Genomic DNA, 15639 nt, shown 5'->3' on the forward strand with positions numbered 1-15639 from the left:
AAAAGGCCTCATGTGGAAGTATTAAATAATACATATCACAGCCTCAGTGCCTTATATGATGTCCTGATGAAGAGACTTTTAATTACAACCAGGTTTATTATTAAATGGACTGATGATTACGGCTGGTTCTTGTTTTAGAGTGGTTTTACTGTGTATAAGGCTCATGACGATGACCAGAGTATAAACATATACTTCATAGATCACTGGAAACATAATAAAAAAACAAACAAACCTGTAATTACTAAAATACCTATATATTGTCCAACACTCTTTTAGCTTCTTTCCCTATTTAAGGTAAGGCAGTTTTTTTGTATCGTACGAAACTTTTAAATGTAAACAGCCGTTAAATTCAAAGCATTTTCACACAAGTTCAAACAACGGCTGATTAAGCGTGTCAACTCTACACTGTGTTTCTCAGTACGGTAGTGTTTTGTTTTCTGTGTTGTGAATGATGTGTTTTATGTCATGACTGACAGAGGGAAAACAGCAGAGCCAGTAAAGAGAGAGGACCGTGAACCTTTCAGAAAGCTCTGCAGGCTCCCTTGAGGAGTAGGTAAAGTCTAATGAGTGAAAACACCAAGAAGTATCCACCCAAAGTTTCCTCCTAATGCGTCTGTGTGTCTCCCTGTGGGTGCGCGTGGAAATTGGACACTCTAAAGTAAACGTAGGTGTGAGTGTGAGAGTGGATGGTTGTTGTATTTGTCCCTGTGATGGACTGACGAACTGTCCAGGCTGTACCCCGCTATGTCAGCTGAGATTGGCACAGCACCCTCTCCGGCGACCCACATGTGGAGGATAAAGTGGTAGAAGATGGATGGATGGTGTGTGTGTTCTTGTATTATGGATATCTTTATGAGGACCAAAAAACTTATAAACCCTAGGGAGTGAGGACATTTTGGTAAAGTTAGAACATTCTGGCTGGTCCTCACGTTCTGTCAGCCCTTAAAGGGGCCTTTTTAAGAGTTGGTTTTAGGGTTAGAATGAGGGTAAGGGTTAGGCATTTAGTTGGGATGTCTATGGTTAGGTAAGATGCTTGAGAATAGGAATCTGCACAAGCGCGTGTCTTCCTCACAGCAGCATCTCTCTCTCACTCACTGCAGAAGCTCAGTTCATGTCTGTTTTTAAGCTTCCGACTGTAACCACTGAGGAACTATCAGAAAAACAACAACACACGCTCTGCTCATTCTGTGCACTCCTCCTTAAGAGAAGTTTCACACTGCACAGGAGCTTAAAACTTTTTTTTTTTTACCAACATTTTTACGGTAAAAGATCGACTTGCAGGCTGGCATGAAGTCTGTTTATTCGGTGTTTATTTGGTGTTGTGTTGTCTCTGCTCTGTGTTGGCTTCTGGTGTTTGTCCCTCAGGTTTCACTGTGATGATGCTGGCTGGGGGCTCGTCAGGGCGGGGTGTCTTCCACTGGAGCAGACAATAGAGCGTCCTCGTTAAGCCTCCATGCATCAGGAATTCAACACAGGAAGTTGTCTTTAAAAATAAAAGCCACGGCCCTATCTCACTCAACCAGAAGTCGTATTTTGAACTCCATGATCGGAAGTGATGTTGTGTTGACGTTGCTTTCTTCAACGAGTAAAAAGGGAAAAGGAGGTGGTTGCTGAGCATCATTTGGAGACAGCGGATGCAAAAATGTCAGCTCCTCCCGGGTTTCTGGAGGAACATTAGCTACACACACCGCCGCCATGCCGTAGATGACGCCTCATAGCGTGGACTGCAGCAGCGGGGAGGACGCCGGGCGGCTCTAACCGAGGGAGGGAGGCATGTACTGGACTGCTGGCTTCGCCTCTTCCCGGCCGTGTGTGGTTGAACTCGGGCGGAACCACAGCCTGCCCATCGGTCTGTGCGCCTCCGAGCAGCAGCAGTCTTTATATGGCTACATCATCGCCTACCCTCTGCAGGAGTACGGAGGCATCATGTCGGTTCTGGGCTCGGACTCCTGGTGGAAGAAGACTCTGTACATCACCGGGGGGGCGCTGCTGGCCGCCGCCGCCTACTTACTGCACGAGCTGCTCGCCATCAGGTAAGAGACGCACACTGTGATGCATGTTTGCTGCGCCTTCTGGTCATCGCTGTCGGCTCGTTTTACACGGAACTGCGGATAATCACACCTGCTGACACTAGCTTCAGAAGTGCGTCCCTATGGCACGTTATTTGTCAGTGGGTGTCGCGGCGATTGCTGTGATTTCTCTCCTTGTTTCCGTCCTTTCAAGGACGCGACAGTAGGTGGAGAGGAAAATAAATAAATAAATAAATACATAACTGTATTTATATGTGTATGAAGTGAGTCACGCGTCCGCTCCTGTGCCAGCTCTAGCTGCACCCGAGTGCGTAAAAAACGCAGCACTCTCATTCAAATGAACTCATGCGCGTTAAAAACACACAAGGTGACTGAGATGTGACACTTAACCCATAACTGAGCTATTAAACATATGTTTTTTTTATTAGTATTAAACTTCATTGTAATAAAAACTTTATAAATTAAATGTTAAATATAAATGAGAATTACAGTCATTACAAATAATCACAGTCAGAAATACAGACAGTAAGTTGTATGTATGTGTAAGTCTGGGTTCATATTGTAGAATTCTTTATAAGATGGAATCAGCCTTTGAGATGTGTCATCTTGTTTTTATATATATATATATATATATATATATATATATCTTGTTTACACAACCAAGTGGCTGGAATAGTGTACATGAACATCTGCTCCGAATATGGACTGGAGGTCCCAGGATCAAGATGGAAGACGCACAGATGCAAAGGTGGTTGAGAATGACAGGGCCAAGATCCTAAGAGACTTCCAGAACCAGACAAACTGGTGGTGGCTAATCAACCAGACACAGTGGTTGTCGATAAACAGTAGGGATAAATGTGGCAATCCCCAGCGATGGGAAGAAGGTACACAAGAGTCTTGAGAAATACCAAGGTCTGAGAGAGAAGAAGTCACTGTACAAAGAAATGATGTTTATGCAAATAACATTGTTATTTTTGACAATTATGGCTCTTCTCAAAATAGAGTCTTGGAAAGAAAAAAATGTTTATGGTTTTCCAATTTATCGAAAATTCTTCTTCTTCTCCCACTTGCCAGTTCACAACCTCAATAAAGGATTCCATATTCATAAATATACTTCATAATACATGCCCATAACAACAGCAGTGAATAATGGTAAAGTATTACACTATATACACACAAGGAACAGCTACAGTAAATAGGATTAAACCCAAAATACCAGCTCAAAACTACCAGTCCACTACCACTACAAGATTAAGTGATTAATTCAGATTTAGGACTATTGTTTCCGTGTGTGTCACTGGGGGATTATTTTGGTCCAGGTCGGTCAGTGCCTGGTTAGTATAAGACAGTGGCCTGGAAGTTCCTGCTTTCACTCACCCTCCCCCGTCATAATCAGTATACTCATGCATGTTGTGCCGAAGCTGCTGCTGCTGCTGCTGCTGCTGCTGCTACTGCTGCTGCTGCTGCGTCATCACGTGCAGGCTACTGAGGCTGTGCCCACAGGCTGCCAGCATCATCTGTTCCTGCCATGTGATGCTTTGTTGGCACTGCAGCTCTGCCACTCAGCTCTTTATATTCTTCATCCGCCGTCTGTATTTTCGAGACAGTCTTACTGACTGGAGGTAGGGCTGTGTAGAAGAAGTGGCCCTGCAGGACCACGTTTAAATGGACAGGGACACAAAAGGACGGAAGCTCAGCATGCATGAGACAGTGTATTAAGGCTGGTCTGTCATCACCACATGACTGGGGACAGTGACAATTTCATGGAGACAGATTCATGGAGACTTTATTTAGTAAATGACATAATGGAATCGAGCAGCAACACTGGTGAATATCAGTGTTAATTCTGTTAAAAAAAGCACATGAAAAACAAGAAACCAAAACTGGAAACAAGAACCAAAACACTCCTGAATTATTTACATTTCTCTGGAACTTGTGATAGTGATTCGGTCTGCGATTATTTTTATTTTCATCTTTTAATATTCATGTTTTAATAGATTTAAAGTATGAAGGAGGGTTACCAGATGAGACTCCATCAAAGATATTCATCACAAATGATATTCTAATTCAAAGATGAGAACATAAAGATAGCAAACTTTTAACACTAATGTATGAATGCTATGTCAGATAAGCAACATATTTATCCTAATCCTGCATATGATTTGCAAATTGCTTTGTAAGACACATTCATGACATGGATATTATGAACAAATGTACTCTTTAATTTTTTTATCCCACGTAAAGTACCAAGCTGTTAACCAGGTGCGTTTTTATCTCTGAGTGTAGGTCCAGGATATCAAACAGAGCACTTGAAAAGAGCAAAAGAAAGCAGCTGTACAACGCTGTTGTGATGCTTTGGCCTTCAAATATCACCATCGTACGGAAGATTCACTTTCAATTAGGTTACTTCATTATTCTAAAACACATAGTTTGTAATGGTAACATGAGAGGTAATAGACATCAATAGATATCAAAATAGACATCAATGCTTGAGAGATTATTGTCAGACCAATGTAGTTAAATTCAGTTATTATTCAGTATTAAAGTGATACTAAGAAGAGCAGACTGTTGTATGTCAATAAACAAAACTAAATATATAATTAAAAAAGGAGACTGGAACAATCTGTCTGTCTGACTTTGCCCTTTTACCCACTCCTCTGTGCTGTATTTCTTCTTTTTATTACCTTTATTTTACCAGGAAGTCACATTGACCATTGGCCATATAGCAACTGTACAAAATCACAAACATGACATTAAAACACATTAAGATCAAAGATCAACTATCAAAGATATGAGTGAAACTAATTTGAGCTCTTGCTGAATGGTGTTCCATGTCCAAGGTGCATTACAGGAAAATGAACAAATGTATAAATAATGTCTTTTAACAGGCTTGACTTCTTGCAGTAATCTGTATTTCTCTTTAATACAGCATACAAAGCTTCAGTGGGTCAGGTCAAGTGGTTACAGTTACTGTTTTCAAAATTATGTATTGTTTTATTGTTTTATTTTTTTATTTCTTGGTTGTTTGCTTTGTTCATGCCCCATTTAATATCCTTGTCAGAGGTGATTGTAACAAAGCATTTAACGTGTGTGTGTGTGTGTGTGTGTGTGAAACAAGACTTGGTGTTAATAATGCAGGAAAATAGTGACAGCTCTTCACAGAGACTACATAGACGACAGGACCTCACAAGGACACAACAACTACATCAGCAGACTTGTATTTGTGTGTGTGTGCACGTCGACTGAAGGAATACAGTGTGACTGTGGCTGGAGACATGTTGGACAGTGTGTTGGCTCCCAAATGGAGAAGTGATGACTCATTTAATCAATAATTTCACTCACTTAGCTGAGTGGGCTCAGTCATACAGGAAATCATTAGCAACAGAATGTTCTTAACATACACCAATAAACATAGGATAGTGATGTCCATATGAGAAATGTGAGAGGTAAAATAACTCCAATGGGCCGTATTTACATCATTACATACACTACATTATTATCTGGCAATTAAATAGCATTTTAATCAGAACAACGCTGTTGTTTCAAAGTTAATAAAGAGGCCACCTGAGTCACGGCAAATAAATAGATAAATAAATGTAAATATGTGGGCGGGTTGGTTGTTGTAGTGCCTTTTAAAAGGAGCTCAGGGCAGCATAAGGCATCAGTGCTGTTTGTCAAAGTGTTATGATAACTACAGGGGCGACGGCAGCTCAGCACCAGAGCGTATCGTCTTTCAACTGGAAGGTTGTGGGGCTCAATTCTTGGCTCCGCTAGTCTACATGCTGGTGTGTCCAAGACACTTAACCCCACGCTGCTCCTGATGGCTCTGCTGGCACTGTGCAAATAAATGGGTGTTGTGCAAAGCAGCTTTGAGTGGTCATCGAGCCTAGAAGAGATCTATATATATACATTTACCTGTTACTCACAGAAAAGATTGCAATGGCATCTCAGATTCCTGCTTTCTATTTGGATGCACTAGCTTTGGCTTCACACAGCTACAGTAGTAGAAGTATCAGCCAACCAGTCATTTAATTTAACCTAAAATGACCAACTATGTTATAGTAAACATGGATAGTTAATTATTATGTCCAATGTTGTCGCTGCCTGAAATCCAATGCTAACTTCTTTTTATAAGATGAGTATTATTATCAGTGACTGTGGTTATATTGCATGTTAATACATTTTAAAATGAGCAAATGGAAATGTATGTGAACTTGAAATAGACCAGTCCAATTCAAATATGTTTCTTTACACTATCTTTACGTGTAGGAAGGAGCAGGAGCTGGACTCGAAAGACGCCATCATCCTCCACCAGTTCTCCAGGCCAAAGAATGGCGTGCCCAGCCTCTCACCCTTCTGCCTCAAAATAGAGACGTATCTGCGGATGGTGGATCTGCCCTACCAGGTCATTTCCTGTTCCCTCTTCACACATAAACACTCAGTTCTTGCTGTTTTCCTCCTGACGTTCAGAGGGTTTTTTTTCATGATATCCTGCCAAAATTGTTATGTCATGTCAATGACATCTGATAATGGTGACACACCAAGAGCCTTGTTCAAACTGTTTATATTCACTGCAGGCATAATTGATTTTTAAAACAATGTTTTTGGAGTGAACTGTGTAATGGTTGAGCTTTTATTATTGCAAATTTGTTAAGAAGTTATAAAACTGTACTGGTTTACTGTAGTTTACACATACAAAAAAACTGATTTTGCTATGTTATGCTATGTGTAAGAATATCAACATATTCACCATATGACCGTAAAAATTAGATTACCAGTGCCCAACACTTGAGATCTTATTAATAGAAAATTATCATCCAAATCTTGAGTCCTCAATACAGGTAATGCTCCTACAACACTGCATTTTACAACTCATATCATGCTAATCAATAGAATCTATTGTTCGACTCCCTACTTGGTGAGAAACCTGGCTTTTCCAATTCTCCCTTAGCAACAGTGTAGAGAAAAAAAACAACATTTAAAAAAAAAACTAGACTTTTAGTGGGGCAGCCTTAGCTGCTGGGGTTAAGAGGAGAAAATAGGGAGGTGGGTGGAAAATGACTTACTTAGAGGGTCCTGACCTCCACGATAAACACCTAAAAAGTTCTCTAATAGGAAAATATATCCATCTGTGATGTCCCAGCCACACACCCTTTTTTGTAGAGGAATAAACAGGTTCCGATCACGTTCTCACATGGAGCTTCTTCCCTCTGCAGAACTACTTCGATGGGAAGTTGTCACCACAGGGTAAGATGCCCTGGATTGAGTACAACCACCAGCAGGCTTCAGGGTCAGAGTTCATCGTCGACTTCCTCGAGGAGAAGCTGGGCGTGAACCTCAACAAGAACCTCACCCCGCAAGAGAGAGCCGTCTCCCGAGCTGTCACCAAAATGGTCGAGGAACATCTCTACTGGTAAGTGACTTATAGGACTTTGCACTGATGTCCAACAAAAGCATTATCCATAACCAGTTAATGTCTAACCCTGACCTTAACCTAAGCACATTTGAAATTTTAGCCCTAAATGTCCTCAGAAATGTGGTTGTACCTTATTAGGACCAGGTTCTGGTCTCCATGAGGACTACTGGTACTGATAGGGTTAGTGATTATGCCAGAAAAGGTCCTAAATAAATAAGAAATACAGGTACACACTACTGTAAATATGTAGGTGTACAAAAACAAACATGAAGCCACTTTACAAGCTTTAAAGGAAGAATGCAGTGATTAAGTTTATTTAACCATCACACTTAAGGGTTAAAGTTGCTGATGTATACATTTCATATTCATTCATTTGAACTCCCCAAGCTCAATGCATGTGATCATCTAAAGTCACTCTGATTTTAAAGACTTTAAAAAAAGAGACGTGATCTTTTGTGTCATTTATGCATTATTAATTCAGCCACCCAGTCCAGGCTGACTTCATCATCATCATCATCATCACCACTGTTTAATTAGCCATGTTCCACTGTAGTGAGTCACTCCATCACCTTTGGGTGCAGCTAGGAAAGTAGGAAAGCGTTAACCACTCCACCCACACCCAGAGAGCTTCAGAGTGTTTTCCATTATCTGAAAGCTAAGTCACACACACACACACACACACACACACACACACACTAATATAACACAATTTAATATTATTTTGCTCTATGTAATATTGTCAAGTGTAGATTTGAACTTAACTATCGAACAGAACAGAATTTGTTCTCTATCTTTTGTGTGAAAGACACAATCATTTGTCTTTGCTTGCACGTGCAAATAAGAGCATATAAACACACGGACACGTTCAGACGTGTCTCGGCTCTAATGTCCTCACATTCAGAACATTTGAAGGTCTTAGGAAATGGAGTAAATGAAGATGTGTAGGTTATAATGTGAGAGAATTGTTGTCGTAAAAAAATCTATGTTGTAAAGAGAGGAAAAAAAAACAATAGAGGTCATCTATTTAACCTACATCCCCCCACTCTCTCTCTCTCTCTCTCATTGAGTCATCCTTCAGCATTCTTGTCTCTGCTCTTCCTTCCACCCTGTGCCATGTTTAGACCCACATATAGACCTATTGATTGAATAATTTATGTCAGGAAAGGGCAGTGGCAGACACACGGGCCAGCTGCAGCTCTGGTGAGATCACACTAACAGTTTTTCCACCGGCTCGTCTAATTGAAGCTGCTATAAAAAATTAGATAAGAGGAGAGATAAGTGGAGAATTGTCAGGTGAGGTAAATGGGCTTTATGCCATATCTAAAAGGCCTAAATACTTTATTATATAGAGATGGGCAACAAAGACAAAAGCCCTTTTATCGTAACACATCTTCTTTTCCAGTTCTGACATTTAACACAGTCACATTCACATTAACACAGCACATCTATCTTTTTTCCCCCCTCTATTGCAAATCTACCATAGCCATTCACTTGCTGCCAGCACAGCCACAAGGAGCAATATGGGGTTTTGTGTTTGGCAATAGACTCATCAGCATGTGAACTCGAGGACTTATGGATCAAACCCCAACAGTGTGGTCAGAAGGCGACACAATCTGCAAACAGCCATCTGTGTGATAGAAAATTCATCACATTTACTGTAGATGTGCTATATAAAGTGTATTGTAAAGTGCTATGAGTGGTTTTCAAAACTAGAAAACACAATTTATTTACCATTTTATTCCATTAACAAAAGACGGTGGAGGACTCAGTCAGCACCCAGAAGGATTTGACTGAAAGCTGATGCTTAAAGTGGGCTAACACATCAGACAGATGTGGCTTGGTAGTTAGCTAATGTGGATAAAAACAAAAAAAAAAAGTTTCAAATTCACTAAACTTCAATTGTATGCAATACATTTTGTTCCTGAAACCTTAGCAGTAACCTAAAGTTACTTTTCATTCAGGGAATGACTTACTGCTGATACTGTTATCCTAACAGCATAAAAGCTGGAGAATAATTCTGAAAAAGAAGGAATTTGTGATACACTGGCTGAATTGAGAGTTCATCTTGTCTGTTTGAAAAGTTCAAAGTTTTCACTTTCATTTCTTATCATACAAAAAAAATGCACTGGCGATTGCAAAATATATTCTTTTTTTCCCCTCTCAGAATCTTACAATTAGAAGTACAAATTAAAATGAAAAGTACAATTAAGTCTTGTGTCTCCGCAGACACTGCTCAACACTGCTTAAAAGTAAAGATTGAACCCTTTTCTTTCTTGCTACCCGCTACGCTCTTTTTCTCTTTTTCTAGTAGAACAAAGGACAGTATGTCCCGTTGTTTGATCAGATAATGCTACAGTAAAGCAGCATATGGCCCCTGGACAGTCCCCAACCATAAATAAAATGTAGGCCAGATGCTTCAATTTAATTTCCATTGAACTATCAGTCATCCTGAAAGATCCCAAAGCATCTGTTGGCTGGAGACGGGAGGATTCTTTACAGTCATGTCATGACTCAAGGGTTTGTCACTACCAGAAAAAATGCTTCCAGGGTTTCAGATGAGCAGAGGGACGAGCTGAGACTTAATTCCTAGTGTGATGTATGTGTGTAAGGATGAAGTGACTTAATTGTGTTTGTGTCTGCACACACGAGCAGAAGCAAAACCATTAACAGAACAGAAAAGACCCCTGAATGTGCCGATTATCAGGGACAGTTAAGCTTTTCATTGAGGTAATTAATGAGGAGAATCCAGGTGGAACAACTGTTCTTCAGTCTGATTTATTTCATTAAATGTATTGTAGTCACAGAGCGGGGGATGTTGATGAATAGGAGCAGAGTTAACAGTGGGGCTTTGGAGGCTCTGAGTCAGACTTGTTTGCACATAAACACCAGGTCTGTGAAACAAATCTCTACCCAATGTCAGGACGTCTCCCACAGCTGCCTGGGTTTCCTGTTTCACATTTTCACGCAAGCCAGAGGGAATGTGAATGAGTCAACAAAAGAGACTTTGCACCAGAGCAATAAGTAGATGTTTTTGGTCATCTGTTTTTTTAATCTGGGCCTGTAATGAAAGTGCTCCTCTTTTCTCCTCAGAACAGATTTGTGTACATGACAACAAGCTTGACAGTTTTAGGGGCGGACTTTATGATGTGTCCTGGCAGTGAGTACACAGATGAGAGTAGTGTAGCTGGTGAATGTGCATTGGCATGTATTTTAATTGATTAGGCCAAGGTTAGTTGTCACTGGACCTCAAGATTTGTGGGAAGAAGGGCACAAGGTCTTAAAAAGCATCATGATTTGCACAATTGTTTATCAGTGCATTGTGGATTCACAAACAACATGGCTGCCTCTTTTTTGTTTACATTCAGACTAGCTGATAAAAGTATTGTGTGTTGATTAGGTTGATTTGAACTATCGTCGTCCTTCCTTGAGGAATATGATAATCGATACACCAGTGCGTCACTACTTCCTGTCTCTTCACGGCAGCGCTGCTCAAATGAATGAGTGGAAGTTACCTTACCAAGAAGAGGGAGTTTATAGCGGGATAATGGCGGAGAAAGCTACGTTAAGAGACGCTCCATCCACGTTCAATACATAGACTTTATGCACTGTGTTCTCTTTGTTGTGAATAAATAGAGAAATCCTGCACTTTTAACTTTTCACGGACATTTTGTTTTCTTCAGCTATCGTGATGTATCGCTATATGATTGTCTTGCAATATATTGAATTTTACAGAATCGATGATATTATTGGTATTGTAGACCATGTGTCACATATCGTGAGGTTCCCTGTGATTCCCATCCCCAAGTGTTGATGTAAGAAATGACTCATGAAAGCGTAATTTTCCATCGTTTATTGTATAAATAGCCCTAAATTGGAGCTGTTTCCAAGTCAGAATAACATTTTGAAACGGTGCAATTAGCAAAGCACAAAGGCTGCAATTTAGTTGTTGTGCATCTATTTGACTTTCAGTGTTGTTTTCTTATGCAAGACCTGTTCTCCACAACTCATCCTTGTGTTATTTAAAACATGCTCCTTCATGTTTAAAGTGCTTTTACACAGGGAACACTGAACCGGAATGTTTTACTGCTGTCAGACCTCAGGTTTAGTGCTAGTATGTTACCAGTCATGCATGTGGAAACATTGGTGTGACTGTTCAATGAACTGAAATGAAACTGGACTTATCACAAATCAATCTGCAGTCACAAACAAATAGATGTTGTCCCCAAAAGTAAAATTAACTAGAGGAGGCATATAATGTGGCGGTCATCACAAACTATCAACCATCACCACAACAGCTTCAGACTCAGCACCATGGACAGCGATCATTACAGTCACAGTTTTATTCTCTCCTGTAACACACAACACGTGTTGGCTCATTGTGGAAACTCTTTCTTTCCATAATACTGTGAGGGTCTACCTGACTGTTAAGTGCTTTGAGGTAATTGATGTTGTGACTTTGCGCAACATAAATAAAACTAAACTGAAGGACATTGATTAGTCAGGCTTTTAGAGGATGTAGCGTCTTTGGCGGTAGTCACCATCCTTCAAGACCCTGATCGCTGTGAGAATGTGTGTATGCTGAGTGTGATATATAATGAAACTTTCACCAGCCTGTGTATGTAGAATGATAGAGGTTCATGCTTATTCTGTCTCACTAGAAAGAAGAATAAAGTAACATAATAATGTAATGTAGAATGCCTCACTCACTGTACTTTTAAAAACTATTCTAAACATTGCAGCAGCCACAGATGTTACACAGCTGGATAAAAAAAGTAAAACCAAACACACAAAGATACAGAACCGTGGTCTAAGTCTCATTCCTGCTCTACGTTGTATGTGTTTGTTTAGGACAATAGCATACTGTCAGTGGGTGGACAACTTGGAGGAAACCCAGAAGCTTCTAGCGATGACCGGTCCACTGAGCGACACGCTGAAGTGGCTGCTGAGCCACCTGAACGGCAGCATGGTGCGCAGGGAGATGTACGGCCACGGCATTGGACGCTTCTCCAAAGAGGAGGTCTACACTCTGATGGAGAAGGACATGAGGACGCTGGCCACTCTGCTGGGTAGGAGGGGAAGAAGGGGAGCATGTTTCTTTGTGTGTGATCGTGTTGCAGCCTCTTCACCAAACCTATGCAGATGTCCGTTACCTCTTCAACAGTAATCTGTGTATTCAAGGGATTATTCTGACTCTGTTATATAAACTGATAGTTAATGGAGTTTTTTTGGGATAATAAAATTACACGGCTTTGTTCCTACAAATCCTTGGCCATCGGTTTTAGTTTCATTTCGACACTATTCCACAACAGACACTGATATATTCATGGATAGCTAGCTGTGGAGGAATTCTGCTAATCCTATTGAACAATAAAATTTATTTTTCATAGAAGTGAATAATATAGACTACCTGGAGAAAATTCAATTTGTTTAATATGCTTATCCTCTGCTGTACAGCTTAGCGGACATATCTGTATTAATAGAATCAAGCCACTGCCAGACCATAATGACCATAATGAAATTTTTAGGTGACGCTGCCAAGGTAATGTGGATTTATGAAGCATAATTATGAGGCCGTCTTTATGAACATCTCTCTCCGACACCTTAAATAAATAAGTTACTTTCCTCAGACAACATACTTAACATTTATTTATGTGTGGTTTTAATGTAGGGAAGTTTTAAATCATCATTGTCTCCTGGTTTACACATGATTTCTAATAGGAAACAGGCAAAAAAATAAGTGAATACAGGCAAAGTCTTGGATGTCAGCCATGGGATACAATGAGTGTTGAAACGGAAGCAAAAGGACTTAAGTTAGACGCTGCACAAAATGTGATTTGCATCGATCTGTTTGTGCCATTTCCTACCGACCATTATTTTTGTAAAATGGAAAGTTGTTCCCAGACTGAAGGCATCAGTACTTCATGTGGCTTCTCTTTAATACGGCCTGTTCCAGCCTCAAGTGCCAGACATGTGACGTTACATTTTTGTTGTTGCTCTTCCAGCTTCAAGTTGACATTACTATGATTGTTTGAGCAGAAATAAGACACGTTTAAAGCCATATACACATTATACTAATACAATTTTGTTGGGACATACTAATTTATTGTGTAACTGTAAAAACAACTAAATCCAAAATTCTGCCTGTTAGCATTTAATCTAATAGTTTGGATAAAAACGACTTTTTTTCTTATTGTCAACACTCATGAAACAACGTGCTGTTTCCTCTCTGTCTCTGTAGGTGATAAGAAATACTTTATGGGCTCTAAGATGTCAACATTAGATGCTACAGTGTTTGGACACCTGGCGCAGGCTATGTGGACTCTGCCTGGAACTCGACCTGAACAACTCATCAAAGGTCAGTGGATTGTTTTTCACACATGAGTGAAGGTTTTGAGTAATTGTCACCGAATCACTGTATTGATTACTGTAGTTAATGTTCATTAAGCCTCATTACGTCCCTATTTTTGTTGCATTTATCTTTGTGTTACCCCTTATTATTTTCTTCATAGTTGTCTTTGACTCTCATTGACACTAGATGGCAGTAATATTCAACTTCTAACCAGTGATGCTGACACTTTAACAGCTTAAACAGTGCAGGGAAACGCCAAAGTTTATTTTCTCATCAGAGAAAACAAGTGATGTTATATGTAAAATTTGTCTCTTGTCATTCGGGTACATAATTTGTGATTAAAGAGCTTGTAGGAAAGGAATGAAATAAAAACTTGTGTTTTTCTCTGCATCAAACTGTAAGAACCTGTGACGCCCCCTGCTGGTTTCAGCTGTAACTAAAACTCTGTCTTTGTCCATCTCTGCAGGAGAGCTGATCAACCTGGCCATGTTCTGCGAGCGGATGCGGAGGAAGTTCTGGCCCGAGTGGTTTGTGGAGGTGGAGGATGTTTATTACGATGGAGGCAGTGAGAGCAGCGGTGGTGCCGGCGGGTCCCCTACAGGTCTGCTGGATTTGGGCCTCTTCTCCAGGACTGACACTCTGGAAGACAGTGATGCCAGTAGCCACTCGCCCTCGCCCTCCCCCGGGTCCAACCACTCGCTGTTTGACTCAGATGTGGGCACGGGCTCTGACAATGACATTCAGCTGAAGGAGGACTTAATACCAGACCTGGAGGTTTGACCTGAGAAGACGGACAGACACCGACAGACGGACACCGACAGGAGACAGGGACAATCGGTTTTGTGTCATAAACCTGGCTGAAGAGCCTGTCCAGAGACAAACTAGGTATTTATATGCAGAGCATACAAACTTAAGCTCATGATGCACACGCTAGTGTACTGTTTGTCCCCTCCTGTACCGTCAGAACTGTCCCTGCGGCAGTTTCTCTTTGCCTTATTTGTCTCATCCGAAGATGCATAATCCGGTGTGAAAGGTTAACGCTATGGAAAACGTCTCATGGAGATAGGACAGTTGACACGAAATGATGCAACTAATCAACCACTCTGCCATGTGTCTTAACACACAAACCCTAACAGACAGGTGGAGATCAATCATGTGACAAAAAGGATAGCAGCTGTTGTGTTTACACGATTGACCATCTATGTGCTGGCGAGGGATTACAGTTGATGCCGTGTTTTTACTTTGTGCCCTTAAGATATCCTTATGTCAGCCCCTAAACGTGACCGTATTTGGGAAGAATCTGAGTCACGAGAAAAGATTAGCAGATTTTGTGCCTGTTCAATTTTCTGGTTATCAGTCTTGTTTCTTTCCACCTCTTAATTATTTGTTTGCACATTGACGAGTCTGGTTTTGAGAGCTGTAGTGTTTTTATTTGACCACTAGATGGAGGCAGAAGTCTTCCAGATATCATCCACCCTGTACCATCAATGTCATCCCACACCAAGGACCTGCGGTAGATTTAAGTGGGCAAAACACTTCTCCTTCACCCCTAAACTTTAATATTCTTCATTCATAGGTATACAATCCGTGTGTGTGTGTGTGTGTGTGTGTGTGTTGTGACTGAGCACAGCAAAAAAGAATTCGCCTTAGTGCTCAGACTCAAAAGGGAGAATACTCAGCAAGCAATTTTACTTTCATGATCGAATGTGTCACATATATTTATATTTTGTTAATATTTCTTTTCTTATTTCTCTCAAAGAGATGTTATTTTTGCACTAGTGGAAATTTATTTTCACCTTATTTCAACAGGAACAGTCTGCTTTGGAGGGAGGGGGGGGCGAACA

At 40.6% G+C, this 15639-nt stretch overlaps 1 protein-coding gene across 1 annotated transcript; it reads left to right on the forward strand.

Moving 5' to 3' along the window:
* The first annotated feature begins 259 nt into the window (after positions 1-259).
* faxcb (failed axon connections homolog, metaxin like GST domain containing b) lies at positions 260-15398 on the forward strand. The gene is made up of 6 exons (XM_058648287.1): positions 260-2033; positions 6300-6435; positions 7247-7443; positions 12295-12512; positions 13685-13801; positions 14262-15398. Exons 1-6 carry the CDS (start codon positions 1774-1776, stop codon positions 14573-14575), a joined length of 1242 nt encoding a protein of 413 aa, XP_058504270.1. The 5' UTR covers positions 260-1773; the 3' UTR covers positions 14576-15398.
* The last annotated feature ends 241 nt before the right edge of the window (positions 15399-15639 follow it).

This window comes from Solea solea, chromosome 13 (assembly GCF_958295425.1).
Source record: "Solea solea chromosome 13, fSolSol10.1, whole genome shotgun sequence".
Lineage (NCBI taxonomy): Eukaryota > Metazoa > Chordata > Actinopteri > Pleuronectiformes > Soleidae > Solea > Solea solea.